Source organism: Trichoderma atroviride, chromosome 2, assembly GCF_020647795.1.
Source record: "Trichoderma atroviride chromosome 2, complete sequence".
NCBI lineage: Eukaryota > Fungi > Ascomycota > Sordariomycetes > Hypocreales > Hypocreaceae > Trichoderma > Trichoderma atroviride.
The window spans coordinates 3,449,155-3,465,107 of NC_089401.1; the positions used below are offsets into that span (position 1 = coordinate 3,449,155).

Consider the following 15,953-nt stretch of genomic DNA (forward strand, 5'->3'; position numbering starts at 1 on the left):
CTGCACCCTCTGAGCCCGGCATGTGCCTAATTATAGCAGCAGCAGGCCATTAATAATACGGCCCCGGGACGTAGACTGGCGGTACAGGGTACCTGGCCGCAACCCCGAGTCGATGATGCCCCCTCTGCGGCACCTAGCCGAACGCACCACTGGCGACTGTAGCTGCTAACTGCAGCGCCAACTGCCAACCGCTAACTGCACGCCGGCTGCACGAGTTACGCTACGCTACGGGATTTGAGCCCCCCCCCCGAGCATGCAGAATAGTGGCCATGCTGAACCTGGACTTGTATTCACCCCAACGACGGCCGCCTCACAGTCCGGCTTCCCGCAATCCACAAGACAACACGCGGCAGTCTCACCAAACGGCTTTCTCTCATCTGCATTTTATCCGCTGCGTCTTGGTTGCATACTTGAGCTGTTTATTCATCGTGCCTTGACCCTGTGTCCTTCCCTTTTCCCCCTTCCCTCTTCATCTCTGCACTTGGTCCTCGCCCTCCCGTGTTCAGATTGACTAAAACCATCCGTTCGTTCTCGAGTGGACGTCAATAGCGCAAGGGCCTCTTTGAAAGACTTGGGAACCAAGGACGGGTGGATTCGAGAAAGAAGAAAAAATTCTCAAGGGCTACCAGCAACGAGAAACCAGCTATCCACAGCGCCGTCGGCTACATCGCCAGATCCTCGCCAGATCTTCGCCATGCCCGACTCCTCGGACAACGGCTCGTCGAGCAACGGCGGCAACCAGAACAGCCCTCACGACGACAACGCCGCGCCTCGCGATGCGCACCCAGACAACGCCAGCGTCCCCAAGCCCAAGCGCCTGGCCTGCATGATCTGCCGGAAACGCAAGCTCAAGTGCGACGGCATCCGGCCCAGCTGCAGCACCTGCTCGCGACTCGGACACAACTGTGCCTATGACGAGCAGCGGAGGAAGAGCGGCCCCAAGCGCGGCTACGTCAAGGCGCTGGAGGAACGATTGAGTGAGAACCCCCCCGCCAGCATCCCTTTGGTTCGAATTTTTTTTTTTTTGATGCTTTTTTTCTTTTGTCAACATCCTGGGCGGTTTGAGACGCCTTATATAAGCGCGGAGAGATGTGGGGAATGGACACGATGATGGCAAAGATGGCGATGAAAATGACGATAATATTGGCGGTGGCGGCGGCACGGTGACGAAAAGTAGCGACACGGCTAACTGGCGCGCGCAGAACAAGTCGAGACGCTGTTAAAGACCCAGGAGCCACCAACCAAAAGCCCGACGAAAGGCATCCCCATCCAAGTCCCCAGTGCCAATAGCCAGACAAATGGAAACACTTCAATGCCCATGCCCGCCCCTAACATGGGACTTGGTGGCGATGAGCGCTGGCACTTTAACAATGGCGAATCGCCTCAGCAAGGATCCATGGACGACTTCAGCTTCAATGCCAACATGGGCATGCCCGTCAACAACATGCCTGGAAATTTCACCTGGGAGATGATTGGTCTGGGCCTGGAAGAACCTCTGCCGCCGCAGGAAACTATTGATGAGTTGCACCAAATCTATTTTGACAAGGTTCATCCGTCGATGCCCATGATACATAGATACCGGTACCTTGCTGCAATGAACTTGTACGTCTTACGTCCCTAAAATGAAAGTCCTTTCCCTCCATCAATTGTCTGAGACAAGCGTCCTATTCACACAGACATTTGATGGACCTGGATCTGAGACTCAAAATAACGATAACGGAAATGGCTCACAATTTCGCAGGGCACCCAGTCAACGACCACCAGTCTGTTTACGATACGCCATGTGGACATTGTCGTGCTCCATCTCGGAAAAGTACTCGGACCTCAAGGACCTGTTTTACCAGAGAGCGCGCAAGTACGTTGAGGCTGATTACATGAAGGGCTTTGGAGAGCATATGATTTCTGTTGCTCACTGCCAAACACACATTCTGCTGTCGAGCTATGAGATCAAGATGATGTACTTTCCCAGAGCCTGGATTAACACGGGCTCTGCTGTCCGCCTCGCACAAATGTAGGTTCTTCCATCTGTCCCCACGTACCAAGCTGGAGAAGGCCGTCGTAAGCTGACAAGATATTTAGGATTGGATTGCATAGGGTAGACGGCAGTGGCTTGGATGTCAAGATGTGCTTGCCACCGCCCAAGGACTGGACTGAGAGCGAGGAGCGAAGACGAACGTTTTGGATGGCCTTTTGCGAGGACCGTTATGCGAGTATCGGCACTGGCTGGCCCATGACCGTCGACGAAAGGGACATCAAGACAAACTTGCCATCATCAGACGAAGCATTCGACATGAGCCGCCCAGAACAGACAATCACTTTGGAAGAGTCCACAAACCCATCCGGAGCTGGCAAGCTGTCATCTTTTGGCGGCATTGTCCTCATGGCTAGTCTTTTCGGCCGCAACCTGATTCACTTGCACCGCCCAGACGACGACGACCAGGACCACGACATCAACGGCCCCTTTTGGAAACGCCACCGCCAGATGGACCACATCATTCTCAACACCTCGCTTTGCTTGCCATCTCACCTCAAGCTCCCTGCTGGACTGAACAATGCCAACGTCATCTTCACAAATATGAGCATCCACACTTCAACCATCTGTCTGCACCAAGCGGCCATCTTCAAGGCCGAAGCGAACAAGCTTCCAGCGTCTGTCAGCGCCGAGAGTAAGATCCGGTGCATCACTGCAGCCAACGAGATTGCCAGCATCATGAGGACAATATCACACATGGATCTGTCTGCGGTAAGTTTACTATTTCTTCCCCTCTTTCCTCATTGACTGCGTATGATGCTGACACAAGAGGACTGTAGATGAACCCATTCATCGCTTTCTGCCTCTACGTCTCCGCCAGAGTCTTTGTGCAGTATCTCAAGAGCAAGCCTGAAGACGCGCAGACCGTTGACTCGCTGCGCTTCCTCATCTCCGCTATGAACGCGCTGAAGCGACGGAACCCCCCTGACCGAGTCCTTCCTGGTTCAGTTGGATGTGGACTTTGAAGCGTTGGCAGCAAAGATTCCCAAGCTGAGAGGCGCATTCCCTCGTCCCAACGACAGTGTAAGCTTTCCCTTGCCCTCATCTACTCCTTCGCCTCTTTTCCTCCTTTTTTTAAAAAAGCAAGGGAAAAGAGAGATTCAGCCTGGCGGTAGAATTGAGGCTGTCTTACTAACAGCGATTGTAGCCTACTGAAGCACCCAAGGGACTTCCTGTACGAGCTGGAGCTGTCTGCGACGACCCAGAGGGTGTCAAGGGCATCTTGTCCTACCGAAACGAATGCCATTTCATGAAGACGACTGGAGATGACGGCAACCTTGCCAACGCTCCCGATATCGCGGAGCCGACTACTACTGACAGTCAGAGCATGTCGACGTCGAACTCGAACAACTTTGGAAATGGAGCATGGCTCTCTAGTGACCAGCAAATGCACGTCTTGACCCCCAACTCCGGCAGCATGTATGAAAAGAATGTTCCTGGCAGCGGTGGGCTGTCCGGCTTCGGCGACGGATTGGACCAAGATGCGTCTGGCTCGCCGGGTCTTCAATCAGCTGGGCGTACTCCCAACTCGAGCGGCGGCACATCTGACGCACGACCTCCTCACCTTGGGCCGGGTCATATGTCCAACGGTGCATCAGGGCATGATTCGTTCCGACAGAGCCCCATCTCACCACAACAGACAATGATGAACCACGGAGGCATGGACAACAGCGGCGCCCAAGGATACTATGGTGATCCTAACAGCTTTACCATGGCTGCCGGCATGGGCATGCCACAAACTCCCTATCCCATGACAAACGGATGGGCAGGGTTGACTGGACCAGCCGCCGGGATGCAGCCAGTGGGAGGAGAAGGTGTCCTCAGGGCGCTGATGAACATGGGGCCCATGGACGCCATGGACCTATCATCATGGGACTCTGGCAACCCACACTAAGCCGGCATACACACATGCACACCACATCAACGCATGCATACGCAAAAAACGCCAAATTTGTAGAGAAGCAAAATCTGGCGCTTTGATATGAATGATTTCGGGAGAGAATAGGTGGCTTTCTTTCTTTTTCTTTCTTTCTTTTTCCTTTTCTTTTTCTCTCTTTCTTCCTTCTTCTTTTGGATATCTTTTCTTCTTCTCTTTTACACTTTTTTCTCTTTTCTTTTACTCTGGGATGTCTTCCTCGCAGGAAAAAAAGCATCTATGTTTCGGCAGGTCTACATGGTCATACTCTCGCTCTACGGTTTAAAGGCCGTCTGTAATCTCGACGGGTTCTTGGATGATTGGACGATATTACGGCGTTTTTATTTTATGGCACGGGGCGAATTGGGACGTCCGTTTTATTATTTTTAACCCCCCTTTACCCATCTTCTTGATATTGAACTCTTATTCTTGTGTATTCTCCCCCTTTTCTCTTCTCTTTCATCTCGCCTCTCTTCTTCCACGCATTTTGCTTTCATCTTGGCCAATGCCTTCGGCTTCTTTTCGCTCCATTTGTACCAACTTGTAAGAGTACATATACGACGAAATTTATCTTACGAGTTCGGAAGGGATTTTCGCTGGCGGCAGGATGATGGACGGCACCGGACAAAACTTTTTTTGTTTTTCCTTTCCTCTTTTTGTTAGTTTAATACCCAGCAATGACGAATATCTATCTCCCTTGCAACATATTTTTCTCCCATCGTTATATGCATGAAATCTTGTTCAGATTGGTTACATATTTTGTATCTTGGATGTCGACTGTATAAGTGTTTTGATTAGCTGCGTGTGAATGCATTGGCAATGATTTCGTCTTGGGTATGACGCTATATACATGTATACGATCTAGTAGTGTTTTTTGTTAGGGATTTTGATGTGCATCGCATTTTTGTAAACAGAGGGGCAGCTTTTTGGATCGGATCAGCGTGATGTTGGAGTAGATAGATTGAGGAGATTGACTATAAAATGCTTCATCTCATGTCTAATTGACGCTGGCTGAATGACTTGAAAGAGACTCGTAGTTGTAGCAGGGCAAGAAAGTGGCCCGTGCACGCATTGCCGCCCTTTAGCCCTCCCGCCCTTTTCTGCCCGCCTCCCCGCCAAAACCCCTCCTCCGCATCGTGAAAGGCAGCGAAGAGGCCTTAAAGCAGCGGCCATGCCAGCTGGTATAAGTGAAAGAAACTACATCATGGGTGATGTAACGAAGTAACAAGATATTCTTCTAATCTTTCTTGCAGAGCCCGTTTATTATTTTCAATTGGTGGGGAGACTGACTCCCTTTGCTTTGTTTCCACTCTTCTCTTCTCCCACACAAGCCTTCACCTTATCATGGCGGTGCCGGGCCCATTTACAGCTTCGTCTGCGCCGGGGGGAGGCCATTATCTAGGCGTGGGGATGGATTATACAGTGGTGGGGATGGGGGGGGTATTCGGGGCTTGGGGAAGAGACGTATCACCATCACGCTGCTGTGGACAATGGAGATGTTGGCGGTGATGGGAGAGGCGAGAACGATGCCAGCACCAACAGCCGAGGCGGCGGCGGCAATGAGGATGGCAGACATATGGCTGTTCTGGAACAAGAGAGAAGACAAGGCAGTGGCTATCGAGATGCCAGACACGAGAACGTCATGGCACGGCAGCAGAACCAGAACCAACATCAGTACCAACTTCCACCGTCATCGGTCAACCACCACGGCTATTATCACAACTCCCAGCAACAGAGACAAGTTCCACCTGGCCAATTTGGCATCCTGAAACCAGGCCCCAACTCAACCAGCATCTCAGAAAGCAACACTTCTGCACTACAACGCCCAGCACAAGACGGCGTGCTGTATGGACGCTATCAGAATACAGCACCAACAACAGCTGCGGCCTCAACAGCCCCCTACAAACTCAGCCAGGTCAAGCTCGTCGTCGATCCTCCCGACCTCCAAGCATGGCGCGAGAAGCTCTTTCACGTCGACGACCTCATCATCCTCACGCATGAGCAGTTCGAGACGTACTTCCCGCACATTGACAACGTCTACTCCCACCGCTCGACGCAGCGGTACAAGCGAAAACCCTTCATCTCGCACTACTGGGACTGCCGCATGAAAGGCCGGCCGCCGGGCACGCCCAAGTCCGACGACCCTGCCAAGAAGAAGCGCAAGCGCAGCGCGCGGGAGCGCGACTTGTGCGATGTCAAGATCAAGGTCACCGAGTACTTCCCCGACGCAGGGGCCGAGGCCGCGCTGGACCGGGACGTGGCCGCTGCTATTGCCGCTGGCACGGCGGCTGCCAATGCGGTTGTCGGCACGGGACAGCGCTTTTGGACCATCCAGAGGGTGAATGGCAATGGGGGCAATGGGAAAGGAGACGGCGTGGCGGGTCCGCATCGACATACGCTGGAGAGGAGCGATGAGATTAAAAAGAGCAGTGTGCAGCGCTTTGTGGCGATGAGGGATAAGGAGGCCAAGAGCACTCTTGTAAGTGAGAGAAGCACGGCATATCCCGTTTATGGAGTTTGACATGCTTGCTGATTGATCTGATTCGCAATTGTATAGAAGACGCCGCCTCAGAAGAAGGCTTCCGGAGCTGCAAATGCGACCATCCGGATGCATAGCAAGGAAGTGGATCTAAAGCTATACGCTGCGAGCTTTTGGTATGTATTAAATTATCAAATATCCCCCCCTTATATCTCATGACGGTTTTCAACTAATACAAATCACCACAACGACAGCCCCTTTTCACATCGTGTCTGGATTGCTCTCGAGGCCAAAGGCCAGCCATATCAGTACATCGAGACAGACCCCTTCAAGCGTCCTGCTTCTACGCCACTTCTCGAGGCCAATCCGCGCGGCCGTGTTCCTGCCATTCGGCAAGGAGACTGGGCTTGCTCTGAGAGCGCCGTTATTCTAGAATATGTAAGACGAGGATTTTTGTTTGTCTACGTATATACATACATGCTGACATATATCTACGTCTCTCTTTTCAATAATAGTTGGAAGACAAATACCCCGATATCCCGCTGTTCCCCTCTGATCCGCGACTGAGAGCTAATTGCCGTCTCTGGATTGACCATGTAAGTCAAAGTTTACATGAACCAAGTCAACTATTTAGTAGGCAACTTTGCTAACCAAATATACAAGATCAACAATCTTCTCATCCCCACCTTCTTCTCCCTCCTCCAATCCTCTTCCTCGCCATCCTCTCAAACTGCCATCGGCAACTCCTCCTCAACACAATCAACAACCCTTCCTTCATCATCTTCTTCTCCCATCCCCTCTCTCGCCCTCCTCCAATCCCACCTCACCGCCCTCGTCCTCGCCGCCGACGAACAAGGCCCTTACTTCCTCGGCCCCTCTCTATCCCTCGTCGACATCCACTTTGCCCCTTTTGCCCTCCGTCTCGGCCGTATCCTGCGCCATCGCCATCCCAACGCTGTCTTCTTGCTGGTTGATGCCGTCCCGGATACGCGCTGGCGTCGTTGGTTGGAGGCCCTGGAGAGGAATACGCATGTCCAGGCTACGATGCATATGGATGATTTTTATATTGACACTGCTGATTTGCTGGTTCAGACGCCCGGTGAGGGGAGTTAGATGCAGCTTGAGGGGAAGAGGAAAATCTCATAGCATCAGATGGCATATTTCATTCGTAATGCGTGGCGTTTGAGATGGAATTTTTTTGGGGTTGGAATTATTTGACAAGATTTAAAACCAATATGAAATGAAGAATCATGCCTGGCGTTGCTTCAAGAAGAATATATATTTATTATGTACCATATATTTTGTCTCAGTTCCAAAACTCAAAGTGGTATCGCAAGAAAAGAACAGAAATAGATACAGACAATCCCACGCCATCCGCCCATATATAGTAGCATATGTAGAACACGTTTGATCCCAAAACATCAGGTCATATAATCCCAGGCCGAATTCCCTCCCCAACAGAATAAAAAGAGGAAAGAAATCTCGCCAATTCAGGATAGGTAATAAAATTACATTCATATTAATGTACTATTCGGAAGTAGGGCTCCGAAGTTGGGACGTACCAGGATCTCTCCTTCTTCTCCTAATGTCCGCCCACTTCTCACCAAATGTCACAACATCTCCGCTTAAGCGAGCCCTGACACGGCCCTCACCTAACTCCTCGAGATCCTTAGTCTCCAGATATTTCTTGCCGTCACCGTCATCGACGTATTTCTGTGGATCAGGCAGGTAGGCCCAAGAAAAGACGGCGCCAAACGCGGCAACCGAGCCGAAGAGGAGGAATATGAGCCCCTGGCGGCTTTCGCTCTTGTAAGACTGGTTGATGCCGTACACGACGAGCAGAGAGACTATGCTCCCGAACTTGCCTGCGGCCGCAGAGATGCCGTGGCAAGTTGATCGGTAACACGTGGGGAATACCTCGGCCGGTATGATGAATGTCAGTGTGTTTGCGCCTAGAAGAGAGAGAAGAGAAGGACTGATGTTAGCAAAAGGGGTGGGATAGAATTCTGCATTCGATTGAAAGTTCCTTACCCATATTAAACATGAAATGACAAATGGCCACAAACACTACTGTTGCAGGTGCAGCGGCATCCTGGTGAACGCCATAATAAACACCTCCCGTAATGATGAAGAGGATAGCCAAAACAAAAAAGGAAACTGTGAGCCATTTCTTGCGCGGGATGCGATTCGCGAAAATGATGAAGCAAGCGCTCCCCGCAATAGACGCCAAGGAGACTGTAAGGATATATTGCTTAGTTTGCTGTATTAGCACGTCGTAGATGGTGCTGCATGGTCGAGTTGGGTCTGTCTGCCATGCAGGGAGTCCGACTTGCGCCCAGTGCGGTACTGTTGAGTTGCCGTTGGGAAGCGACGAATTCCAACATGAGAGCTGGTTGTTGAGTGGTGTTGCTTTATGTGTAGCCCACATATCGGCCAGTGTTCCTCTATTATCCAGCGAAAGACCATAGAAACTCACGTCCAAAAAGAACCATGATGCCGCTGTTCCCAGGAGGTAATACCAGTTTCCATCTCGGATGAAGTAGTTGTACAAGTCTTCCCGTGAGAACTGTATCGGCATCGGTCCGGAAGAGTTCTCTGGGTTTATGCCATTGGGAGGATTCATTTGCATATTGTTGGAAGTGTTGCCCGAAGGGGCGCCGTATACACGCTGCGTGTTCATGATGGCAACGGCAGGCTTGTTCTTGACCTCGAGACTGTACAGGCCGCAGTCAAACAGGAAGAAGCGAAATATTATGGCTAGCAGAGCCGGCACTGCGCCCGACCCGATGACAATCCGCCATATGCCGTCGACTGCTTTCCGGCAAGCCTCTTCATTTGCAGTATTGAGGCCGCACTGCATCTCTTTGAGCTTGTGGGTGTGGTTGAATCCCAAGAGCACCAACAAGCCGATGATCTGGGCCAGCGCCTGCCCGACAGGTTGCATGAGGAAGACACTGGCGAGCATGCGCGATCTGGATTGAGTGCTAGACCACTCGGAAGTAATGACTGCACTCAATGGATATTCGGCTCCAATGCCTGGCAGGATTGGTGGTTAGTCTTGGTTGCGTGTATTTATGAAAGGGAGGGGGGCGAAGCATACCGATGCCCATGACGAAGCGCCACCAGATGAAAAGACCAAGAAACGATATGTCGCCGTAGCCATGGCTGCTAGTCGCTACGCCAATGGTTGATACAATGACAAGCACCAGTTCGATTCCATAGAGGCGAGTGCGACCAAAGCGATCGGCAAGGTAGCCAAACAGCACTTGTCCGACGATGGACCCCAAAAGAGTGAAGAAGTTGATGAGGAGGCTCGTCCATTCCCCTCCATGCGGCCAGTAGACAAAGCCAACAGAAGCTAGGATGACATTGGTAGAGAAGAGGTTGTATCTGAAAGAGGGCGGTTAGTCAGGAGAGGCCGTGTAAGTTGCGGCTGGCATACACAGCAGGAGGAGAAGTAGGGCAGACAGAAACGCACGAATCGGTAAGGAAGCCCGAGGCGGCAACACCCCAGATGCGGAAGTTCCAAGAGTTGAGGTCAAGCTCGTAGCGCAGTTGATGGCGATCCTAGAAGAAGACACGGCATAATGTTAGAAACAAAAAGGCTGGAAACAAACAGGTTGGAAACTAGAGGCGGCTCGTGGCAGTGGAAAGACATCCGGTTTGCGCGCGCATTGGTGGGGCAGCCCCCGTCTTTTACGATTCGCAAATGCGAGATGCGGTCGCAGTGAGGATGGGGAAGACAAAAGCTAGCATGTTTGGGATGGGCAGTGACATGCTGTTGCTGTGTGGCCGCAGTGGTTGGAAGTGGGATGGTGAAGAGTTGGGGCGGTGCTGTGATATCAGACGGGCGATATCAGACATGGGGAAAAAAACAGCGTCAAAACGCACGCACCTCCTTGTCCTGGGCCGACAAGGCAGAGCTGTCGAAGCCGAGAAAGCCTCGATTCCTCCGCCCAGAGCCGTGCGCCAGATCCCAGGGCATTGGCCGCGGCAAAGTCCCTCGGGCAGACGGCGGGGGGGTTACAGTCGGTGGTTTCTGCTGTGAGACAGTGTCGTTGGTGTCTGCCGTTGGCGGGTGTCTCTCTCTAGGCGGCCCCGTAAAGCTCGGTTGAGACAAGAAGCGGCGGGACAAGATGGAACGAAGCGCTGCTGCTGCTGCTGCGGCTGCTACTCTATTGCGACAGAAACAAGAATTGGCGCGATGCCAGCGGCCGGCTCACTACGAGGCCTCGATTGGCGTGAGCATCCTAGCTCGGCAAACCGACAAGAGCAAAAGTGAGAGACGAGAGAAGCGGCAAACGAAGGAGAAGGAGAGAGAGAAAGGAGGGCGCAGAGAGACGCTGGCGAGGCGGCGAGGTGGTGGAAAGGAGAGGAAAGACGAGGCGAGACGAGGCTTTCTACGGCGTAGTGAGCGAGGGCAGAGAAGCCATCATGAAACGCTGCTGTTAGAGATGTACGCCGTCTTCAGCAGCACCCGCCAGCGTGGCGCAAGTATTGGAGAAATGCCAAGGTCGGGATGGGATGCATCTGAGGCTGAGGAAATGAGCTACAGTAGACTAGCAGTTCTGGAGCACAGGCAGCGTCCGGGGGCGCACGTTATAGTGCTAGCATCTGGCAGACTGCCATTACAGTACCTGATACGAATGCTACCCTCTGCCAAGGTACCCAGCAGGCTTCCGGCTTGTTAGTCGTTTATTAGTTTACCAGTGTTGATGGCTACGACCAAGGTAAAGTCAAGTCAGGCCACTTCAAGATGTAGTCTCCATTTCTTGCTGGGAAAAGAGCAGCTGCCATACATTCTGCGCAGAAAGAAATGGAAGAAACGACATTCCCCCCCTCCTTTACAAATTAAGGGTCCTCCGGCTAAGTGATTTGGCTATTCCCGCTTTTGGATTCCTTTCCTTTCTCTTTTTCCCTCTTTTCTCTCCAACAGCCAAGAACAGAGGGTAGATGATGTGATACGGCACGGTGCGGTACGATTGGATTTCAAATACGCCTTCTTACTGTACTTGTGCTCACCCGCCGCGTACGGTATGTATCAACGTGATGGATGGCCGCCTGGAAATTGACCACAGTACATACACGTGCTAGCAGGCTTCTTGCCCCAGCAAATGCATGCCACGCAAGACAAGAAGGAAAGCAATACTACTACTGTATACTACCTAGCACAAGTAGCATGTCATCGGCACGCCTACCGCTCCATGGATTCGATCCTGTCCCATGCCGAAAATCATGGCTTGACAACACCACCATCGCCATCATTCCTGCGCTGGGCCATCAGACGCAGTCAGGGAGCGCACGTGGTGAGCGGCGCTGGAGACGGTTCCTGAAGACAAGTGGGGGGTGGCCAAATGTGGCTTTGCGAGCCTAGGCCAAGCGTCCCGGCTTAGCGGTGCGAACCCGCCAGCCGTTGTTGATTAACGAATTCCCAGGTGCGATGCCAGCCGTGGCGGCTTGACAGAACGACTTTTCGAGGCAAGACTCAGGACTCCCTGCGGCACTAGGACGGACAACGCCCGGCCGGCAGTCTTGGCGGACAAAGTTGTCGTCGATGGCCTCTTCTAGGCCCTAGCCCGGCGCTGGGGGATTCTGCAGGATGGGGGTCGGGACGCGGCTGGATACACTCTGGATACACTCTGGTCACATCGCGTCGTCGCATCGAACGGTTTTTATAGCAGGCACTGGACGGAGCTGAACCTGTCCATCCCCCGGAGCCATGCGCAGCAACTGCGGCGCTGGAGGTGTGCTTGCATCGAAACTGATTGGGTAAAGGCGAGCCTCGTCCCTACTTTTCTCCCACATCCCATTGCCGCATGTCTCTGGTGGCATTAGACTAATGCCACATTCATAATACCCATGAGGGAGAAAAGCGTAGGGGCTGATAAGGAAGCTCGCCGTACTGTGGACAGGCCAAAGGCTTTCCGAGAGCCCGGCCCCCAACCGCGAGACGACTAGAGGCTCACTCACCAATCACAGCACCGAATGGGCCCCCGTGCACGCTACAGTCGTCGACCGCAGAGCGGGTCCTTGAGCCTCTTCCGAGAGGAACAAGAGAGACTAGGGACACCAGGCCAAAGGTTAGCACCACTGGATCTAGCAGCAGCAAGCATCTTTTTGGGGGGACGAGTTGGTATGGACTGGACTGTCGCTTTGCCGGCGCCAAATCGTCCAGATAGACGCCTGATCAGTCAGAGGTCTGGGATATGCCTGCCCATGAGGTCACTCGGCTTGATGTGCTGAGCACAGACACTCTGTGACGACACAATAATCGCCCTTGTCTGGGGATGCGATGATGAGCTGCTCTTTGATCGAGGCTGCTGCCAAAGCAATATCAAACTCGGAGTCCGGACGCCAATGCACCGACAACCATCGGCCACGGTCTTGCAGCTCCCGGCGCAAGTCTGCGACCAAGGCAAGGTGCATGTACAAGTAGTCTACATGATAGAGCGGTAGTAAATCTTCTGCTGAGCTGCAAAAAGCATGCACTGTCACCGCAGCGCTACGCGCATTGAGTTTGCTGCACTATTCCCGCTCGCCAACCAAACGGCTTCGCTGCATTGTCTGTGGATCTGACTAGGATGCTGCTAGCGAGAAGCAGCTTTCCCCAGCACGCAAACTGCGCTCCTAATGGCAGATGCTGTCTTAGACAGACCCGTGCTGAGCTGGTGTTGGGCCAGCCCCGCGAGATAAACAAGTATAGACTGTACAGTATAGCCATGCCATGCCATGATTTTTTTTTATTTTTTTTTATCCTTTCTTGAGCCGTCCTTCGAGCCGTATCCCGCTTAACGCGAGCACGAGGGCGTACGTACTACTGCTGCTAGCTGTTATTAATTGCTTTGCTCGCATCACCAATCTACTGTACTAAACGGTAATTTTCTGGTAGTTTAGTTGACAAGGATATCTTCCTCTCTTCTTTTTTTTTTTTTTTTTTAGTAGCTTGAACCTTGTCCTATCCACTCGCAATAGCTGCAGTGCTGCGTGCTCCATAGCGGTTAGCAGTACCGTAGGCATTAGATGCTTCGATTGGTACTTCGCAGGCATTATTACCCAGGCAGTGACTCCATACCAGCATTAGCACGCTCCAAGTACCTGCTATTCTGCAGCCGACAGCAACTGCACCCAAGATTTCGTTGCTTGCTCTCGATTCTTCAACCTCCACGCCCGTCCTCCATCCGCCCAATTCCAGGCGTCCTCCGGCTCGCAGCATCTCCCTCTCCAGTGCTCTCAGCCAGGGCATGGCGACTGCCGGCTGCTCGCTCGCCCCCGTCCTCAGCCCGTGACAGCTCCCGTAAGCCCCGGCCGGGCTGCCAGCCTCTCCTCCCTCCTGCGTGGCCAGTGCCATGATAGCTTCTCCTTCAGCCTCGCCCAAGCCTGCGGATTGCTGCCTCCGGTGACTGTAGCCCTTGGAGCTGCCTCGTACCAGCATGGCCGCCTCGTCCTCGTCCGGCTCGTCCTTTACCTCGTCGTCTCTCGGCCGCCCGCCCACCTACAGCCGCTCCTACGTGAGCCCCGTCGACTCGACCTGGACGCAGACGTCGGAAATCTCCACGATATCAGCCACCTCCACGGGCGACTCGGTCGCGCAGCCGGCCTCGCTGCGGCCTCTAGACCTGGGGCCCCCCGGCTATTCTGCCACAATGTACGATCAGCCTCCCGCCAAGTCTGTGTGCCGCTGCCAACCCAGCTTCTGACAATCTGTGCCTTTGTTTTCCTCTGCGATAGAATCCTCTTCCAAGACACTGCCGAAGAACGGACTGTGTATCTGGGACCCTGGGAAGTGGTGGGGTCTGAGCAGCGGCGTATCCGCTGGCAGTGCAGCTACCAGAGCGAGCTGCTCGAACACTTTTGTAAGTGCCAGACTCACTTCTTTGCCATTACCAAGATGTCTATGCTTTACAAGTACGACCTAGTAGCAGTGTTATTGCTATAGCTATACTTGGCTACTAGTACTATTAGTAATGAGTACATCACAATGCTTGCTACATAGCACCTACCATTATTCCATGTCTCCTCTACTCGCTCTCCCTCCCTTGTCACTCTTCTCCTTTGCTATTCCCAATGTCGTTTTTTTGTCTAGAGCTCCTGACTTACCACGGTTTCTATATACTAGTGCCTACGGACATACCTTCAGATATCCACCCCCATACTCTTCACTCACGGCACCGTCAATTCAATGATCCGTCAGACGTAGAACGATTCCTGTCATTCAACGAACATCATCGCGTCAGATACACCTCTGGCGATGGCGTCTGCATTCATGATGGCTTCATTCCGGTCAAATACGAGTTTACAAGCGTCGACGCTTCCACCCACTTTCAAGGCGACCTTCGCAAAAAGGATCTAGTCGGATTTTATGACGTCGACGTTGTTTGGTCCAATCTTCAGAGCCGCACCGACAGTTTTGGCAAAGTCAAGGGTATCGGTGCTATTCAGAGGCTTAAGCTTTGGAGAGACCGCTACACTACCTTTCACTCCTTGAGTGTGTTTGCCAACAAGACGGATCATCAGTACCGCGAATACGACATACATCATTTCGACGGCGAGCTGCGGAATCGCGATGACCGCCAAAAGTCGCTGCGTCTCAGCGTTCACGGCCGCCGAGGAAGCGTGCCCGAGGAAGCTCCTCCGCGCCGGACTTTTCGCATAAGACAGAGGGTCCGATCCGCTGGCCAGGCCAGTCAAGCGAGTCCCGAGCTGGGCCCTTCATATGCGGCCGCTCCCTTGGATATCCGACATCTGTCCATCCAATTTACTCACAAACGAGGTAAGTAGCCATTGGTCAAAGCGATGCTTCAGGGAGAGACGCAGAGAGCAGAGCTAACGCGGTGAGTAACGAAAGACTACAAGCGATTTATCGAGACTTGGGCACATGCCCACAGCTCCGACCGTGAATTCAACGGCATTCCGTTTCCCCCCAACCACTTTGAACTTGCTTCACCAGATATCCTTCCTGGCTGAGCATGGAATTTCTATACGTTACTATATTTTCCCCCTTTGTTATTGGGCTGGCATATGAGGGATGCAAGGAATATCACGTTCTTGGGCCTTGCATTGTCTTGCAAACGGCCTTGAGTGCTTCTGGAGAAGAGACATCTTCATCCCTTCTCCTTCTTATCCCCATATTACGGCACTATCCGCCTTCTAGATGCATCTTCTGTCGGCCGATAAGCCACATGGCATCTGGGCGGCTGCTTGGCCAGAAACGTCACCAAACGCCGGGCCGCATAGCGTGGTCTGAGGGCCGTCTGCTATTGGCCCCCACCACACCACCAGCCCCCCGCGATCATCAGGCCATCAAGATCAGTGTCGTCATGAGCAACCTCACCCGTTCTGACAGCTATCGGCAGACAACCTCTCACGATCTTTTTTTTCTTTTTGCCTTGCGGATCGCAAGCGCAAGAAAGGAAGACGGAGATTAGAATATTTACAAAAAGATAAAAGCAAGGTAAACCTCCAGAATCATCGGCACACCATCATTCCCCCAAGTTTGTGCACCTATCCAAAAAGAAGCGAGGCGGACT

At 52.7% G+C, this 15,953-nt stretch overlaps 7 protein-coding genes across 9 annotated transcripts; 4 read left to right on the top strand and 3 right to left on the bottom strand.

The window, feature by feature from the left end:
- Window positions 1-694: 694 nt before the first annotated feature.
- On the top strand, window positions 695-2,997 carry TrAtP1_003916 (uncharacterized protein; the record flags this gene model as incomplete). Its single annotated transcript, XM_066112077.1, has 5 exons — window positions 695-977; window positions 1,203-1,602; window positions 1,742-2,011; window positions 2,080-2,743; window positions 2,812-2,997. The coding sequence occupies 5 exons, from the start codon at window positions 695-697 to the stop codon at window positions 2,995-2,997; spliced, it is 1,803 nt and encodes a 600-aa protein (XP_065968160.1).
- A 284-nt stretch (window positions 2,998-3,281) lies between these two features.
- On the top strand, window positions 3,282-3,926 carry TrAtP1_003917 (uncharacterized protein; the record flags this gene model as incomplete). The annotated part of the gene is made up of 1 exon (XM_066112078.1): window positions 3,282-3,926. The coding sequence occupies one exon, from the start codon at window positions 3,282-3,284 to the stop codon at window positions 3,924-3,926; it is 645 nt and encodes a 214-aa protein (XP_065968161.1).
- A 1,135-nt stretch (window positions 3,927-5,061) lies between these two features.
- TrAtP1_003918 (uncharacterized protein) lies at window positions 5,062-5,523 on the bottom strand (the record flags this gene model as incomplete). Its single annotated transcript, XM_066112079.1, has 1 exon — window positions 5,062-5,523. The coding sequence occupies one exon, from the start codon at window positions 5,521-5,523 to the stop codon at window positions 5,311-5,313; it is 213 nt and encodes a 70-aa protein (XP_065968162.1). The 3' UTR covers window positions 5,062-5,310.
- On the top strand, window positions 5,402-7,719 carry TrAtP1_003919 (uncharacterized protein). The gene is made up of 5 exons (XM_066112080.1): window positions 5,402-6,426; window positions 6,505-6,602; window positions 6,681-6,864; window positions 6,942-7,022; window positions 7,090-7,719. The coding sequence occupies exons 1-5, from the start codon at window positions 5,524-5,526 to the stop codon at window positions 7,537-7,539; spliced, it is 1,716 nt and encodes a 571-aa protein (XP_065968163.1). The 5' UTR covers window positions 5,402-5,523; the 3' UTR covers window positions 7,540-7,719.
- On the bottom strand, window positions 7,720-11,135 carry TrAtP1_003920 (uncharacterized protein). Of its 3 annotated transcripts, XM_014083599.2 has the most exons (5): window positions 10,322-11,135; window positions 9,905-9,993; window positions 9,527-9,816; window positions 8,458-9,462; window positions 7,720-8,378 (listed from the first exon to the last, which is right to left on the bottom strand). In XM_014083599.2, exons 1-5 carry the CDS (start codon window positions 10,409-10,411, stop codon window positions 7,954-7,956), a joined length of 1,899 nt encoding a protein of 632 aa, XP_013939074.1. In that variant the 5' UTR covers window positions 10,412-11,135; the 3' UTR covers window positions 7,720-7,953. The 3 variants fall into 3 exon arrangements, with proteins under 3 accessions (XP_013939074.1, XP_065968165.1, XP_065968164.1); XM_066112082.1 differs by having other exon boundaries at window positions 7,720-9,462; XM_066112081.1 differs by having other exon boundaries at window positions 9,905-11,135.
- A 2,246-nt stretch (window positions 11,136-13,381) lies between these two features.
- TrAtP1_003921 (uncharacterized protein) lies at window positions 13,382-13,774 on the bottom strand (the record flags this gene model as incomplete). Its single annotated transcript, XM_014083600.2, has 1 exon — window positions 13,382-13,774. One exon carries the CDS (start codon window positions 13,772-13,774, stop codon window positions 13,382-13,384), a length of 393 nt encoding a protein of 130 aa, XP_013939075.2.
- An 82-nt stretch (window positions 13,775-13,856) lies between these two features.
- TrAtP1_003922 (uncharacterized protein) lies at window positions 13,857-15,390 on the top strand (the record flags this gene model as incomplete). Its single annotated transcript, XM_066112083.1, has 4 exons — window positions 13,857-14,071; window positions 14,155-14,279; window positions 14,543-15,196; window positions 15,272-15,390. 4 exons carry the CDS (start codon window positions 13,857-13,859, stop codon window positions 15,388-15,390), a joined length of 1,113 nt encoding a protein of 370 aa, XP_065968166.1.
- Window positions 15,391-15,953: the final 563 nt, after the last annotated feature.

What these genes read in the sequence shown, in the direction of transcription:
- TrAtP1_003920 (XM_014083599.2), bottom strand. Translation starts at nt 10,411, where the DNA reads ATGCCCTGGGATCTGGCGCACGGCTCTGGGCGGAGGAATCGAGGCTTT. An exon ending in TGTCGGCCCAGGACAAGGAG is followed by an intron (nt 9,994 to 10,321) that starts GTGCGTGCGTTT and finishes GTCTTCTTCTAG; the next exon opens with GATCGCCATCAACTGCGCTA. An exon ending in GCGCTTCGTCATGGGCATCG is followed by an intron (nt 9,463 to 9,526) that starts GTATGCTTCGCC and finishes CAATCCTGCCAG; the next exon opens with GCATTGGAGCCGAATATCCA.
- TrAtP1_003919 (XM_066112080.1), top strand. Translation starts at nt 5,524, where the DNA reads ATGGCTGTTCTGGAACAAGAGAGAAGACAAGGCAGTGGCTATCGAGAT. An exon ending in AGGAGGCCAAGAGCACTCTT is followed by an intron (nt 6,427 to 6,504) that starts GTAAGTGAGAGA and finishes GCAATTGTATAG; the next exon opens with AAGACGCCGCCTCAGAAGAA. An exon ending in GCGCCGTTATTCTAGAATAT is followed by an intron (nt 6,865 to 6,941) that starts GTAAGACGAGGA and finishes TTTCAATAATAG; the next exon opens with TTGGAAGACAAATACCCCGA.